This window comes from Neurospora crassa, linkage group I, assembly GCF_000182925.2.
Source record: "Neurospora crassa OR74A linkage group I, whole genome shotgun sequence".
Classification (NCBI taxonomy): domain Eukaryota; kingdom Fungi; phylum Ascomycota; class Sordariomycetes; order Sordariales; family Sordariaceae; genus Neurospora; species Neurospora crassa.
In genome coordinates, this window is record NC_026501.1 from 8,470,029 (window position 1) to 8,485,296 (window position 15,268).

The 15,268-nt window shown below is 51.9% G+C and overlaps 6 protein-coding genes across 7 annotated transcripts; 3 read left to right on the forward strand and 3 right to left on the reverse strand.

The window, feature by feature from the left end:
• Positions 1 to 1,034: 1,034 nt before the first annotated feature.
• NCU03001 (hypothetical protein) lies at positions 1,035 to 3,291 on the forward strand. The gene is made up of 2 exons (XM_960294.2): positions 1,035 to 1,975; positions 2,053 to 3,291. Exons 1-2 carry the CDS (start codon positions 1,472 to 1,474, stop codon positions 3,205 to 3,207), a joined length of 1,659 nt encoding a protein of 552 aa, XP_965387.1. The 5' UTR covers positions 1,035 to 1,471; the 3' UTR covers positions 3,208 to 3,291.
• A 100-nt stretch (positions 3,292 to 3,391) lies between these two features.
• On the reverse strand, positions 3,392 to 4,279 carry gh61-8 (glycosylhydrolase family 61-8; the record flags this gene model as incomplete). Its single annotated transcript, XM_960293.3, has 2 exons — positions 3,534 to 4,279; positions 3,392 to 3,466 (listed from the first exon to the last, which is right to left on the reverse strand). Exons 1-2 carry the CDS (start codon positions 4,179 to 4,181, stop codon positions 3,392 to 3,394), a joined length of 723 nt encoding a protein of 240 aa, XP_965386.2. The 5' UTR covers positions 4,182 to 4,279.
• Positions 4,280 to 5,680: 1,401 nt separating this feature from the next.
• Positions 5,681 to 8,429, forward strand: NCU02998. Of its 2 annotated transcripts, XM_011394754.1 has the most exons (3): positions 5,681 to 5,838; positions 6,126 to 7,006; positions 7,062 to 8,429. In XM_011394754.1, exons 2-3 carry the CDS (start codon positions 6,190 to 6,192, stop codon positions 7,166 to 7,168), a joined length of 924 nt encoding a protein of 307 aa, XP_011393056.1. In that variant the 5' UTR covers positions 5,681 to 5,838; positions 6,126 to 6,189; the 3' UTR covers positions 7,169 to 8,429. The 2 variants fall into 2 exon arrangements, with proteins under 2 accessions (XP_011393056.1, XP_011393057.1); XM_011394755.1 differs by having other exon boundaries at positions 5,763 to 5,838; positions 6,126 to 7,403.
• Positions 7,332 to 8,856, reverse strand: NCU02997 (polysaccharide deacetylase). Its single transcript, XM_960290.3, has one exon. The coding sequence runs from the start codon at positions 8,599 to 8,601 to the stop codon at positions 7,663 to 7,665; it is 939 nt and encodes a 312-aa protein (XP_965383.3). The 5' UTR covers positions 8,602 to 8,856; the 3' UTR covers positions 7,332 to 7,662.
• A 241-nt stretch (positions 8,857 to 9,097) lies between these two features.
• On the reverse strand, positions 9,098 to 11,828 carry NCU02996 (endopolyphosphatase). The gene is made up of 2 exons (XM_960289.3): positions 11,420 to 11,828; positions 9,098 to 11,354 (listed from the first exon to the last, which is right to left on the reverse strand). Exons 1-2 carry the CDS (start codon positions 11,679 to 11,681, stop codon positions 9,343 to 9,345), a joined length of 2,274 nt encoding a protein of 757 aa, XP_965382.3. The 5' UTR covers positions 11,682 to 11,828; the 3' UTR covers positions 9,098 to 9,342.
• Positions 11,829 to 12,438: 610 nt separating this feature from the next.
• NCU02995 (hypothetical protein) lies at positions 12,439 to 13,502 on the forward strand (the record flags this gene model as incomplete). The annotated part of the gene is made up of 3 exons (XM_011394753.1): positions 12,439 to 12,628; positions 12,773 to 12,874; positions 13,207 to 13,502. 3 exons carry the CDS (start codon positions 12,439 to 12,441, stop codon positions 13,500 to 13,502), a joined length of 588 nt encoding a protein of 195 aa, XP_011393055.1.
• Positions 13,503 to 15,268: the final 1,766 nt, after the last annotated feature.

The following is a 15,268-nucleotide window of genomic DNA, read 5'->3' on the forward strand; positions in this document are numbered from 1 at the left end:
TCCCAAGTCGTCACACAATAGCCGTTTGTGCCTTCCCAGCCCGTTCTCGACAGTGCACGGGTTGATCATCTATGTCACAGGTCTGAATCCATCGTTCGATCTCGTCTTGCCCACGCCAATATGGACAGCTTGAACAGGGAGGAATCGCGACAGGGCCGGATAGAGACATGGAACAAGATGCGGCAAAAAAAAAAAAAAAAAAAAAAAAACAGACAAACGAACATAACTAAACCTTAATTGTCGACGCTATTGCATGCTGACTGATTACAGTCGAATGGATTTCCCAAGCAACACGACCAAAAGGTAAAAAAAAAACACTTCCCATCTCAGCACTCACGGGTTTCAGAGAGTCAATGTTGGTAGGAAACGCGAGCAAACCACTGGAATGCAAACAACACCACAGCCCTTCCTGGTGGTTTCGCCTTTCTGAAACCTTGAAACCATGCTATGTGCAACTATCCGCCCGTTTCGGCTCACAGAGTACTTTACCCCATATAAATGATGATTGTGAAGAGAAGAGAGAGAGAGAGAGAGAGAGAAGGATCAGCAATCAGCGAAGAAAAGCTCAAGTAGACCAACGACTTTGTGAAGGATACTATCCCCTGAGACATGTCGTGACCAACTCGGAAACCAGCCAAAGCGCCCTGACGCTTGGGATTAACTGTAACATGGAAGACATCCTCTGAGATAATGGCAGATCTGTTAGCATGGTTTCGCGTATCGTAACGATCACATCGCGATGCTAAAATGCCAGACGAGAATGTCAACAATGTCCTGTTGTTGGTTGTGGATAATGGCAGGCAAATGGACACTGCGATTCGGCTCCTTCCGAGATTGACCCCTGACAAGAGCCTCCCCCAGCTGTCAAATGGTCCCTGTTCAGTTGCCGAGAAGGCAAGGAACCGGACGCCAAGGCGCGGCGTAACTGAACAAAAAAGTGGAGCTCACCGTACGGATGTCATAATCCCTGGAGCAATTCCATATCTGGAGACTCTTATCAATGACAACCAACTTCCTCTTCGACTCTCACATGGCCACTCATCAACCATCCGCGCTACAACCAGACAATCTGCCCAGAATCATACTCAATTGTTTAAATGCCTTTTGTTATATCGTTTAGTGCTCAAGTTATGGAGAACAAAGCGCACAATCCTATACAATGACATTCTCACCACAAAGCGGGCTCAAGAAAGAGCCGGGACAAAGATGGGCTTCAATCCTGGGTTAGCACAATGGACTCGGTTACTAAAAATGGCTGGACAATGCCGCCTCGAGATCTCTCTTTCGAAATGATCGGTTGAGGTGTCATTGTTCGATTTGTACTCGGTAGTTGACGACCATGGCCATCATCAAATTCTTTGCTTCATAAGTAGGAGTAAAGACCCTGATGCCATCGCCATGGTGTTCATCGAACAGCGACACTAGAGCTACAAAGATCACTTTTGGGGTGAAAGAAACACACTAAGCCAAGATGCCTCCACCACAAGAGATCATCAACCGCGCCCCTAGGGAGGCCATGGACGTCTTCATCATGGGGGCCAACGACAAAGGTCAACTGTGCATGGGTCCCGGTTATAGAGAGCGCACGATCGTTCAAAAGCCGGCGCGAAACCCTTACCTAAGCGAGGATCACCAAACCGTTGCTATAGCCGTGGGGAACAACCACTGCTTAGCGCTCACAGCAGATAACCGGGTCCTGTCCTGGGGCTCGAACACACATGGCGCCCTCGGCCGGACAACGCGCCTATGGCAGCTTGGCGACGGCAGATGGGTACCTTGGAGTCGGGTTGAGGGCGAGGACGACAATCCAGACTCACCAGAAGGACGGAGAATCGATTCCATTCTGCAAACACCTCGCCATATCAACTCCATCGCCATCGAACGTGGCACCGTCTTCACTCAGGTGGCCGTGACCGATCATGCTTCCTTTGCCTTGACCGAAACGGGTGAGGTCTATGGATGGGGTGCTTTCGAGGTATGCATATCCTTCCCCCTTCTCCTTCATCATCTCTAGCAACATTAACTAACCTCAACATTCCACCCCACAAACAGTACTACGGCGGCGAGAACGATGCTATGCACCACTTTTACGCCTTCCACCCCTACCATATGGAGTGGCCCGAACAAGGGCCATTGCGCAACCAACCGTCGCCCCTGAAGATCCGCTTCCCCACGGACAACCCGCAGATTATCCAAATCGCGTGCGGTTCCAACCACGTCCTGGCCCTTTCCAAATCCGGTCTCGTCTATTCGTGGGGTACCCCGGATATGAATATCCTGGGCCGGCGCTACTTGAGTCGCCGCCTACGAAACCCCCGCTACCGCCACGATCCCTACGGCAACATGAACCACCCCTTTGCGCCCGGTGTGGTGGCCAACTTGGTCAACATACGATATATAGCCTGCGGCGCCAACTTTAGCTTTGCGGTGACGAAGCCGCTTACGCGCGGGAACCGCAAAGGGGCACAGTTATGTTACGTTTGGGGACAGAACGACGACATGCAGACGACGCTTCCTCTGTCGAAAGCCCCCTTTGTGGAAACACCTGGACATCCGGATGCGCCAGACGGGAATCGTATGAGGGTTGTCCTGTATCCGACGGAGGCGCCGTGGCTGAGCGGGATCGGCCACACGGACGACGAGCCAGAGACGGCGATCAAGGCGATTTCCGGGGCCTTGAGATACGGGCTCGCGATTCGGCGGAACGGGTGGGGAGAAGTGTGGGGGAACGAACACGAGATGCCGAATGCCATGGGCGTGGTGAACCAAGACAACGAGCCGCTGATTCCTGCTGTTCCGCCCGGGAATGATTATGCCCAGGCTCCGCAGTTTGCCGGGTGGCACTACTTCCATGATAATCGCAGATGGGACCAGGTGGCGACGGGCAGGCAACACAGCCTCGCAGTTGATCAGGACGGGAAGGTTTACGTCTGGGGTTCCAATGCACAAAATCAGTGCGGCGTGCCACGCCCCACCGGCTACCCTAACATTGATGTTATCGACCGCCCGACCCTGCTTCAAGAATTTGTTGAAGGGAGGATTACTCTCTTTGTTGGGGCGGGTGCAAGGTACAGCGTGTTTGGGTTTGCGAAGGGACGTTTCCGAAACGAAGACGGTGGGAACGTGGACGATGTTGAAGTACCGGCTGATTTCAGGCGGTCAATATTAGATTTCAATGACGATGATGTTGAAGTCGGGGGAGATTGATGCAGGTGGCCGGCCCATCGAGGGATTGATCATTATGCACCCGTTGTGGTACTTGGATATACTATATAGATTTTTGGATAATAAACCCTACATATCAAACCTTTGGATGCTAGAGAGGCACTTGTGTTTCATCATGATTATTTGGATTGTCACTGCTGGGGCCATGCAGCCATACCCGAATCTTTTAAAACTGGAATCCAGACCAAACGCGACCACCAGGAGGAGTGTATGTTGTGGCCTTGCTCGAGTAGATATCAATCTTGAAGTCTCGCGTCAGCTTTTGAATGCCCAGAAACCACCTGATAGGGACAAGTTCTCTGACTTACCGTCACGCCGGGGTCATTCTGAGGCGCATAGGTCGGGATTGAATACAGATAGTCGCTAGGCGGAACCGCATTGCCCGAGCCCTGGACCACAATCTGCGCACACTCGGCATAAAACTGCGGCGTATTGGCCTGATGCAAAGCCAGCAGCTCATGCCTGATCAGGTAATTCCCGGGTGCCATGTTTTTCGGAATCTCGCTACTCCATTGGTGGTTCTTCACAATCAACGCGGTTCCCCAGTTTGCGCTGTTCAGCTTGCCTCCCCACATGCCCATCTCATCGATCTTGAACCAGCCCTTTCCGTCGCCCTTGCAGGACGAACCAAAGGCGCCGGGGCACTTGAACAACCACACCTGAACGGGGCCTTGCTCGTGCGTCCATTGCTTCCAGACGGCGGTGACGTTCGAGCCGGCTTGCACGGTGGCGCTCAGCTGGGCGGAGGTACCGCCGTTGCAGCGCATCTTGGCGTCGGAGACGGTCATGGTCGGATCGTAGTTGGGCCATTGGAACTGGATGGTCTTGGGGGAGCTGGCAGGAGAGAAACCCTCGTAGCCTGGGTAAGTAGTGCCATCGATGATATAGCTCGTTACGGCACCGTGGGCGGCAACGAGCGGCGCGAAGGCCGAGAGAGCAAGGAGATCGAAGCGCATGATGGCTGGCTGTTGGAGGTATGTTTGTCTGTGTTTGGAAACAATAGTGTGATGACTGATGGACTGGAGGTGAGCCAGAAAAAGTGAGACGTCTCTGCCTCTTATATCTCTTACTTCTTTTTTCCAACGACGATACAAGACTATGTAACGCATCCCAGAATATGGGACAGGATAGATTGGGCGACACTGCACTTTGTTGGTATTCATCGGCACTTGCTTGCCGTTGCGCATAATTTCCAAGCTAAACATCCGGATTCCTCCAACTGGATAACAAACTTCCATGGCACGTAATATTTCGGGAAAGAAATTCTGTTCTCGTGTCATCGGGCAGCCATGGCAAAAGCTCAATGCGTAGCCACCGCAAGCGGTCCAACGGAGATTTGATGAGACTAGAGTGGCATTAAGGATGTTGAGATAGATTAAACGAAGGAGGTGGATGGAAAGTAGGGATTAACGAAGCTTCCAATTCCAGGAATCAGTGGTGGAGGAGCTACATGGAAGGTGAGGACTAAGGTGTCAGTCAAAGAACCACCGAGCCGATTGGGTTATGTAGATAGATGAACACACTCCTCTATGGCTGACCAGCTGTAAGCGACATGTATCATCCTAGAGAAATGGCATCTACACGGCGTCGCAGGCTCCGGGGAAAGAATCTGGGGTTGGCTGATTGGCTGTGTCACAGGGTCGATCGAAGACACTTGGAAGAATATATTGAAAGATGAGGGTGTATACAACGCCGGGCCAATGGTATGAGCCAGGTTATTCAGGATAAAGGAGGCCGATAAATTAGGAAGCGGGTCATCCTGAGCAAGACAGGAAGTCTTCGGTATGAAGAATGAAGAAGCTGGCTGACAGAGAAGGCGTCGAAGCCAGATGACAGCAAGGCGGTCACGGCACTCGTCTCATCGTTCTCGGTATCACTAAAAGTTTTTCTGGGTGTTGAGGCTTTTCATGTGTCAAAGTCGCTTGGTCTTGGCCTGAGTCGAGTGAAGCTGAAAAGTGGCAGGTCAATGGTGACGGCCGAGTATGCGCACTCGAGACATCAGATGTCAAGACCGCATATAGAGCGCAATCGTGGACCACAAAGCAAACCAAGGTCCGGAGTTCCGAGTAGCTATCCCTTGACCGTGGTGTTGATCACTTGTTCCTGAGGTGTGATGTGACAATGACCTTCACCCGTCCCGGAGGAGGAGAATTGATGTTGGAAGACCCCGACTGACCCGAGCATGCACGATAACTGCGTCCCCTTGATGCTTGTCAGTGCGGGACAACCATGGCACGATTGCGGAATCAAGGACACGTATTATTAAGGGGGGCAAAATGCCAACGAGAGTGCAGGACACGATATATATATGAATATATATATATATTTTTTCAAAGGGACGGTATCATAATACTCTGGTGTTGTTTAAATAGACGTCTAGCGTTGTCAGACTTTGAGGCTGTGATGCCTGATGAATGGAAGAACCGCGCTAACAGGTTAGGGTTAACAAGGCAACCCCTTCTTCCCCTCAGAAGCCCCGAAATCCCAGTCTGTCGCTCCCCCGCTCCCCGAAATTGCGCGGCCCGGCAGCGGACCCGGGCTTTCTGGGGACATTCAACGTCATCGTCTCAAGTGTTTACAATCGGCGACGACTTCAAATACATCGCGACATCTGTAAGTGCACTGCAAATCCCACATTGGCCCAGAAGTGTCTTCGCACCGCCCCTCTCTTTTCCAAACCCTGCCGAACCGTCTGCTTGGACCTATCCCGGCTCATCGAGACCTTCAGCGGGTATTGTCGGAGCTGACCCGGCGTGTCTTCCGCTCATCTCATCCCGCAACCTATGAGTGGCCTCTCATAAGTGTGACTAAGAACCTAGACTGCCTCTATCAAGATAGCTTTTGCAGCCATCAAATCAAAACATATCCCCCCAAAACAAACAAGCACTCACCAATTGCAGATCCAGGACTCGACGCAACCAAAATAAAAGGAAAAAAAATCAAAATTGAGAAAAATCGCCCATCATGATTGACATGGCCCTCGACCACGGCTCCCTCGAGCACATCCTCCCTGTTTCGTGGAAGTCCCAAATAACAGCCTGGCTTGCTGAGGACACTCCTTCGTTCGACGTCGGCGGTTTCGTTGTCGGCGACGCGCCGCGCACTGCCACTCTCTGGGGGAAGTCGCAGGGAATCTTGGCCGGCGTGCCCTTTTTCAACGAGGTGTTCAAGCAGTGCGGCTGCACCGTCGAGTGGCACGCGACCGAGGGCTGCCACGTCGAGACCCACGGCGGAAAGAGGGCGCTGGCGACCGTGACCGGTCCCGCCCGCGGCCTGCTCGAGGGCGAGCGTGTGGCCCTCAACATCCTGGCCCGCTGCTCCGGCGTGGCTACGCAGAGCCGGCACCTGCTGGTGAACCTGCGGAGTGCCGGCTACAAGGGGATTGTGGCGGGTACTAGGAAGACCACGCCCGGATTCCGTCTTGTCGAGAAGTACGGCATGCTCGTCGGAGGAGCCGACACCCACCGCATGGATCTCAGCACCATGACCATGCTCAAGGACAACCACGTGTGGAGCCGCGGCAGCATTACTGAGGCTGTCAAGGCGGCCAAGGCGGCCGGCGGCTTCAGCCTCAAGATCGAGGTTGAGGTGCAGAGTGAGGAGGAAGCTGATGAGGCGATTGCTGCCGGTGCCGACATTATTATGCTGGACAACTTCACTGGTGAGGGCGTCAGGGTCGCTGCTCGCAGCCTGAAGGAAAGGTGGGCTGGCAAGAAGCAGTTCTTGCTTGAGGTTTCCGGTGGTTTGACTGCCGACAACGCCGAGTCCTACATTTGCCACGGTAAGTGTGCCGGATCAATCATCTCCAGTAGAATTGTCGCTGACAAGCACATTAGATATCGATATCCTTTCGACAAGCTCCATTCACCAGGGCGTGCCGCACGTCGACTTTTCGCTCAAGATCAATGTCGAGAAGGGCACCGGCCCTGAAATTTCGAGCTAATGGATTCATATAATGAAATTTTGAGTGCACGACACATTGGTATGATACGTTACAATTCAAGCATGCAGTATTACCCGGCTTCGATGAGCTGGCTGTAATAGGCCAATTCAACCATTGTGAGTGATACGAACTTGGAGGAACTGGAGTTGCACAACAACAGGAGATGAGCGCCACCAAAATGGTACAAAAGTGTTATGGACTGACGTATCCGTGATCAATGCCAAACCTGGTGCATTATGTTCTCCAAATTCCAGCACATAGATGGTTATTTTGGTTCCAATCCAGCCATCCCATGTTGTGCCACGTTGAATAATCTTCGAGTCTTGTTTTTGACACTCCTAGTGAGATGGCCGCAAAATGCTATACCATGGTTCACTGCGGGTTGCGCTTCAGTGATAATTATTCCCACCCAAATCGATTTCGCCGCCCCTTTTCCCTAACGCCGACAAGCAATATAGTCTAGTAATTCTAATAATCCTCAATCGACGATATGTTCACCCCGTCGCCTCCTCCAAAAGCTGCGACACCGTCACAGCTTTGTAGCCCCTCCTCTGCATCTCCGGCAACACCTTCCTCAACATGGGCGGTGTCCAGCTCCTCCGATCATGACAAATAATGATTCCCCCGGGGCTCAGCATACTGAGGATATGCCTCGCATTCAGCCAGGCATACCCAATCTGGGCATCATGTGGATATATGCTCCCCAAAACCAAGCGATACCCCAATTTCCTCACCAGACTCAACATCCTCTCGCTAAAGAACCCTGATCCAGGCCGGTAATATTTGCCCTCGATGACTTGCTCTTCGACGGTCCCTCCTTCTCTTGTTCTTGTATCTCTTATTTGTGTTGTCGTCGTCGTATCTGTCCCACCTGTTGTTCTCCCCTCCTCTGCACCATGGCCAGCACTGCCACCAGGCCACACCCTCCCCTCAGCCTCATAAGCCTCTCGAATCAAGCGCTCCACCTCCTTCATCTGCCTCTCCAGCTCCTCATCCGCCAGCTCCCTCGCCATCTCATCATGCATCCCGTGATTCCCCAACTCATGCCCTTGCCTCACTATCTCCCTCAGGATTTCCTCCCTTCCCCGCACTTGACCCCCAATGACAAAAAACGTCGCATGCGCCCCGCCCGCTTTCAAAGCCGCCAGGATCTCTCTCGTGTGATCGGACGGCGCATCGTCAATGGTCAGGGCCACAATCTTGCGGTGCGGCGGCAACCAAAGGCGCCAGAGGACGTCGGTCCACCGTTGCGAAAAGTACCGGATCAAAGACGAGGGCGGTTTGTAGATGGTATAGAAGGGGAGCAGGAGGATGGAGGGGAGGATGAGCAGAAGGAGGATGAGGGTGGCCATGCGGGCGCGGCGGGTGCGGCGGCGGAGGACAGCGGAGGGAAGGGCGGCGAAGAGGGAGAGGCGTGGGAGGAGGCGTGGCATAGTATCGCGGGGTGTCGCGAAGAAGGATGTAAGGTTGAAGTCGAGAGTTGAGGGAGGGCCGGGGAGGGCGGGTTATAGCGCCATTCCCTTCGTTCGTTGTAGCTTGTTACAAGGCAGGATCGGGACGGCAGTTGGTATGGGTTTCGAAGATGATATCGGTCGGGGGTTATGTCTGTCTGTCCGTCTGGTACAGAAAGAACAAAGGGTTAGAAAAAAGAGACGGCGGGTTGAATAGGAGAAGCAGCGGAGAGTTCGTTGGAGAGACGCGACTCGAAGGACGCAATTCAATTAACCCGATAAGCGATAAGGCCATCAAGGGACCGATAACCTGACCTGAAGATGCAAGCACTAGGGGATTGTGGGGCTCAGTGGGGTTCATCGTGGGGCAGCGTGGCCAGACTTTCCAGGAACGGACATGCTTTGGCTGGCAAAGCAAAGCTCCTGAAGTTGATGAAATGATCACCGGCAACACGAAGGCAGTCAGTCGATTCAGGTTGCTCCTTTCATTCACAATGCTTCTTCAAATGAAAGCTAAGCAGCGTAAAAGACAGCGTCTCCAAAAGTTTGACAATCCAACAATGAACGTGGTATATTTCCCTCTCTAACCCTAAATCCCTTGTTTTCCTAAACGCCACAACCATATGCCATCTTTGTTGCCTTCAACCTTTGAACGTGAAAACGCCAGATGCTCCCAGATTCAAAACCCATGTGTAAACAGATCCAACAGCAACATACTACCTATTATGTAAACTTTTTCAAATCCTCCTTTTCTACCGTGCTGACAAAGGCATGGGTGAGGAAGTGCATCCAGACCTTGTTCTGCCTTTTCTTCCCCTTCTTCTTCTTGTGCTTCTTTTTGTCGTGCTTCTTGAAGGTTTCCGTCTCCAACTCGTCTTCGTCCGAGTCATCGTCTACTTCTTCTCCATCACTCAGATCATCATCTTCTTGTTCTTCTTCCTCGTCTGTCTCTTCCACTTCCTCAAAGAGATCCTCCTCCTCCTCCTCCTCCTCCTCCTCCTCTTCTTCGGCCGCGGACTCGTACGAGACATCAATACTCTTAGCCTTGCCTTTTTTGGGCTGCTTACTTATCCGGTACGCAAGCTCAACATAGTTTTTGACTGTGAGATCCCTCAGCTTGTACAGCTTATCATTAAAAGTACTGTATTCCACCTCAAATTGAAACTCGCGCGGGTCCGGCTTTGGGTGGATAGGCTTCCTGTTGCCGTGCCTTCCTTTGCGCCAGCGGAGAAGCCAATCCACCCATGTCTCCTCCTCTTCATCGTGATCCAACAACGCAGACGAGGCCTCGGTAGTAATGTTGTTGATGTGCGTAAGGTTGGCAAAATACTGAGTGTAGCCTGTCAGCGTAAGGGGCTGTGGGGAGTAGGCTGGTCCTGGCGGTGAGCTTTTCGCAGGGGGGTGGGGAATGAGGAAGTCGGGTTTTTTCGGCTTGGAGTCACCACCCTTGTGCTTCTTCCCCTTTTTCTTCTGGGCGTCGATCTCATCGTCATCTTCCATGTGAGAAGGGTGTTGTCGCTTGAGGTCGAGGTGCTTCTGCCTGTCGTTTTGCTCCAGTTCAATCGACATTGCGTCCTTGGCTGCGTCCCTCCAAACGGGCGTGTCCTCCAACCCGGAAATATTGTATTCGACTATACGCAGGGCAGGATAGTAGTTCGGAACGATGCTGGGGCTGACGAGCGATAGCGAGTAGCGTTCACCCCACACGTCGGGCTTTTTCTTTTTGCCCTTCCTTCCCTTCTTGCCTTTCTTCAGTTGGCCGGAGTTCTTGGAGTCGGTGGGTGGCGGTTGAAGTTTTGCCCAGTTCTGACGTAGTTCTCGGAGGTAGTCGGCTGCTCCCGTTACCGAGAGCTCGTCGTCCATGGCCTCCCGAATGTCAATGCTATTATCGGCCAGTCCGGCCAGTTGGCCCACGTTAATGTCCCGCTCATCGTGAATGAAGAAATGGTCGATGTTCATGTGGCCAAACACGCCGCTAACAACCACATCCCGATACTGGCGGAGCCAGAGGCTGTACTTCTGCCAGCAATTCTCGTCCCACAGCTTTTTGCTGTCCGTCCGCGCAGGAGGGACATGACCCATAAGAATGGCCTTCATGCCACGCTCCCGCATGATGTGAAGCTGGATGCGCAACCACTCCATCTGCTTGTACCCAGGCTCACTGGGGCTGGCGCAACCATCAGTCCCAGCATTGCGGTCGAAGAAGTACAGCGTGTTCAGGCTGAAGATGGCGAGCCTGTTCGGGATAACCTCGACGTAGAACCACCCTCCGAACTGAAAGCTATGACGCTGTGCTTCTGGGACGAAGCGGCGCCAGATGTGCGTGTAGTGCTGCAGCCATGAGTTCGGCCCTGGGAGCAGAATGTTGTGTGGCAGGATGTCATTGTTTCCCAGCGTCGGTACTATGGGGATTTCGAGGTGACGGCCCGTCGAGTCAGAGAAGAGTTCGGCCATCTTGTCGGCGATCCAACGGTTGGTACCCAAAACTTGGTCGGCATTACGCGGGACTCCCTCGTCGCTGTCGTGGCGGGCAGTGTCGCCGGTCCAGATGACAAAGTCGATATCGTCCTTGACGTTGGCGGCTATCCAGTCGAAGGTTGCGTTGATGAGGGCGAAGGGCGAGTCACAATCCGAGACCTCGGCGCCGTACACGCCCGCAGGCCCTTTGCCGCGGTGGCAGGCATCAGCTTCGTCTGTGGAAGAGTGTGGCTTGTAGAACTGGTCGGGATGTAGATCTGGGACGACGAAGCGATTAGCTCTCAATAATTTGGGACCTTCCGATCGTCGCGGCTCTGCCCACCAGTAATGTGCAAAAATTTGCCGTGTAACTTTCTTGCAGAGTTCGCGATGGGTTGTGCGACTGTTTCTGCTGCTGTCTGAAGGTCGGTTGCAATCGGGATGTTGGATGGGACGGCACCCAGTGGGCTAGCAATGACGCCATGCCACAGGCAAGCCAGCCCTAGAATGCACCGGCTGAGTGACATTGGGTGCTGCCTCTGGGACTTTGTTGGAGACTCTGAAGACTTGAGAGCCGTACAGAGGAACAAAGTTGAAGATGGCATCTTCAGAAGAAGAGGAAAAAAGAAAAAGAGGAGGGTTCAAACTGAACTATGCTTTTTTACATAGTCGGTGGCGTGTTTCGTGAAAATTCCTGGAAGTCGGCCGGTGGAAGATTCAGTCAAAAGGGAGCGCAAACCAAGGCTTTTTGAAGATCGGTATCACGCTTCTCCATTTGACCTTCTTGGTCCCAGTCCAGTCCTTGGCAACTTGGACCCTGAATAGTGGGCTCCAGACATCACTGGTGACCGCAGTGGCCAAGTGGAACGCCGAGTTGGCGTCTGGGGGCTGGAACCTGACCTCGATTGAATGGATCCGATGGACAGCGGTCAGGCGCACACTTGCAGACATCAAGGTGCTTTATTCCCTCTTTTAGGTCCCGTCGATTTGATGTAGGATCGTCCCCAACGTGGTTGTCATCCAGCATACTTACTTACGCCTTCGTTGGTTAATATGCTTTTTTTGGACATAAAATCTGCTTTCCATAATCTTCGTAACAATAATATTTGACCTTTTCCCCATTGCTCTTCCTCCGTCTGTATGTGCGAAATATGTCTCGAGATATGAATAGGTATTCAGAGCGGGCTCATACCCCAAGAAATCATGGCAGATATCACGACTTTTTGCTTCAATATTGTCGGTACAAGGTGGTACGAGGCTTACACGTCGTACATACCTCAGATGGGACCTTGCAAGACACCAATATCTGTTCAGGATCATCCCCACGTGTAACCCAGAGAGGGGTGCGCACTGATACGCAAAATGCGTCGTCGAGCTGACATGGATATGGGCAACCACCGAGATGGGACACATGAGCGTGCCGCCAGAGACCATGTCGAACATGTATCACTTCTATCAAGGTGGCGTCCTTCACATCAGATGAAACTTCTAGAGGCTACCACTCCGAGTCGTGTAACTCCGGACGAAGAGGAGAACAGTCCGGCTCCAGCCTGTACGTAGTAGTAAAAGAAGCTTGTTAGGCTTGTCAACCGGGAATCACGTCCTCGTGAGCAGAACCAAGAAGAGCTGTCAGTTATCTCCGTTGTACATCTGGAGATGATGTCAGGTTTTGGTGGGTGCCTTGACTAAAACGAAGTTCCCCACCACTGCCCTGCCGCCGTCGGTGCCGCTGCCGCTGCCGCTGCAGTGCCGCCAGCTGAGTGTGAGCTCGACGTCGACAGCGCGCGGGGCAAGCACAGTACGTTCAGCTCTTTACCGTAACTATACACTGTATGGCATCCGCGCCCATATCTTGAAATTTTCGCCGCGCTTTCTCTTCTGTTTCTTTTTCCTCCTTTTCTTCTACATACATATACATCAATTCAACGCAGCCAGCGCCGCCTCCAAGGACTTTTGCTCCCCGTGTCCAGCGAGTGCTCATAATTGCTAGTTGCTAGAGTAACACCGAACAGTTTGAGGGAATCCGGAGCACATGCTGTGATGTTTTCCTATGAAATCCCGGTCACATGTCTAATCGTCCACTTGATCTTTGTGTGTGTGTGTGTTTCAAAAACATGTGTTACTGCCGAGATATATCGCGCAAAAGAGAGCCGCTCGTCTCTGCTGATCTGTCGAAGCCCGACGAAACTGAACCTTGCGCGCCTGCCTTCATTGTGACCAAGCCTGACCACTCGGCATCGAGCAATGTCTGGCAAGATCACCACATTTCCAGCCAGCCAAACTTCGGCTTCCCTGTTGCGAAGTTCCCGATCCGTTGGTCGTCGGCATATCAGATGTACAGTAGCTTCCTCCGATCGGCGCTTCCGAAGGACGACGGCCCCTCCTTCGATATGTGCTCGAAATGCGTACGGTCAATCAGTGGCTGAGCTGCGTGCCAGACATAGCGACTTGTTCTCTACACAGTTTCCACTTCCCACGTTGTTCTTTCAGAGACGGAGTATCGAGGTTCCGAGGGTCGCTCCGACTCGATGCTTCGTAACCTAGCTGTATGATGTAACGCCACGCAGATCATCCGTCGTCAGCTATAGCTAGTGTAAATTCACAGACTATCATATCACATATGTCCACTGAGAATGTCCGATCAGCCTCAATCTCTAGTTTGATCACCTTCTACCCATCAAGAGCGGCCATCCGTTCCCTATCACATGAAGACATATACCTATCCATACGGGAGTCATATACATCAAAGTAGTATATCTTCGCCGAAGTAGCTAGACACGAAAGTACATACCTCTCGACTTGCAAATCAATTTACGACTTCTCAACCTCAAGCACTTTCTGGCACCTATCTAGTTAGAGAGTAGTCAGTAGTTCCCCGCTGTCCGTATCAGTGTTCTTCATAGTTGATCGTGGACTGCAGTTGGTTCAAACATGCCGCCGGGTTTCCAGGTAGATGAATGGGCTAAATGTCATTCCGTCAAAGAGAAAACTGATTCACCTCGAAGACATCGATCCTGCAGTCACATACCCACTGTGTGTGTACACTTCGACTTCAAGAAGCTCAAATGAGACCGAACGAACGGGGATTTCTCGCTCCTCCTCGTGTAGTGTATGCATGATCGAGAGAGGATACCGAAGTGTCCAATAGCGGCAGGGTCTCATGTCATCATCATCATCCAACCTCAACCCCCCTCCCAAACTCGAAAAGAAACTAACAAGAAACCGGGAAGAAACCCCCATTTCACACTTACTTTTTTTTTTTTGGGCTTTGTCTCGTGCTACTTCTTCACTTTAAATATATAACAAATGGAACAAAACCCACGCACATGTCTTTGATCATGGCAGCGAAGGCTTACAGGTAGCGGGCATCTATTGATCTCTTCTTTCTCCCCCACGCCCTTCCTCATCTCCATCTCCCCCTTAAACAGAAGGAGGAAGTGAGCATACGATATCGGCTTCCGATATTTAAAGCAACAGAAAGAAAGACAAGGCCGTTTGCATCTTCGGCTGTTCTAAATATGGCGTTATGTTTGAACGGATGTGTCAGGTAATCTTCTCCCCATTTATAGGATATCTCAAAATGTAAAACCCAAGAATGTACCAGGCCGAAGATATCAAAACAGTATAAAGATCTCTCAATAACTTCTAGACTTTAGACTGCAATCCAACCCTTTGTCATAGGGTATATGTATCACTTCTCCCGCGGTGACTTTCGTGGCAAGCTGGTAGGTTGGTGCAGCGGGCACGTTTGTGTGGCCCCCCTCCTTCCTCCTGTTTCCCCCGGCTCTCTTGTACGCTACGCGTTCGAACCCGGTAGCTGTAAGTCCGCATTCCTTTTTCTCATTTTTTTCCCCTTTCTTTGGCACATTCTCAGCTTTTTGTCCAGTTTTATTCCTGAGGGAGTTCACTTCCAGCCATAAAGCATCAAGCCGTTGAAGTTCATGCAAAAGCAAACGAGAATTTTCGTGATTCACAGGCCAGTAAGTCTAGTCGATACACACCTCTAACCGGGCACTTCATCATCACCTCCACCGGAGAGCACACCCTCGACACTCGAAATGTTGCAAGCAGAGGGCATCGAGAAGAACGGCCGAAGCGGAAACATCGACGAGGGGAAGATCAGGAATGCAAAGAAAGCAGCAACCCATGGGGACAGCAGTAGTGACGTGTTTGATACTGTCTAAACATGAAA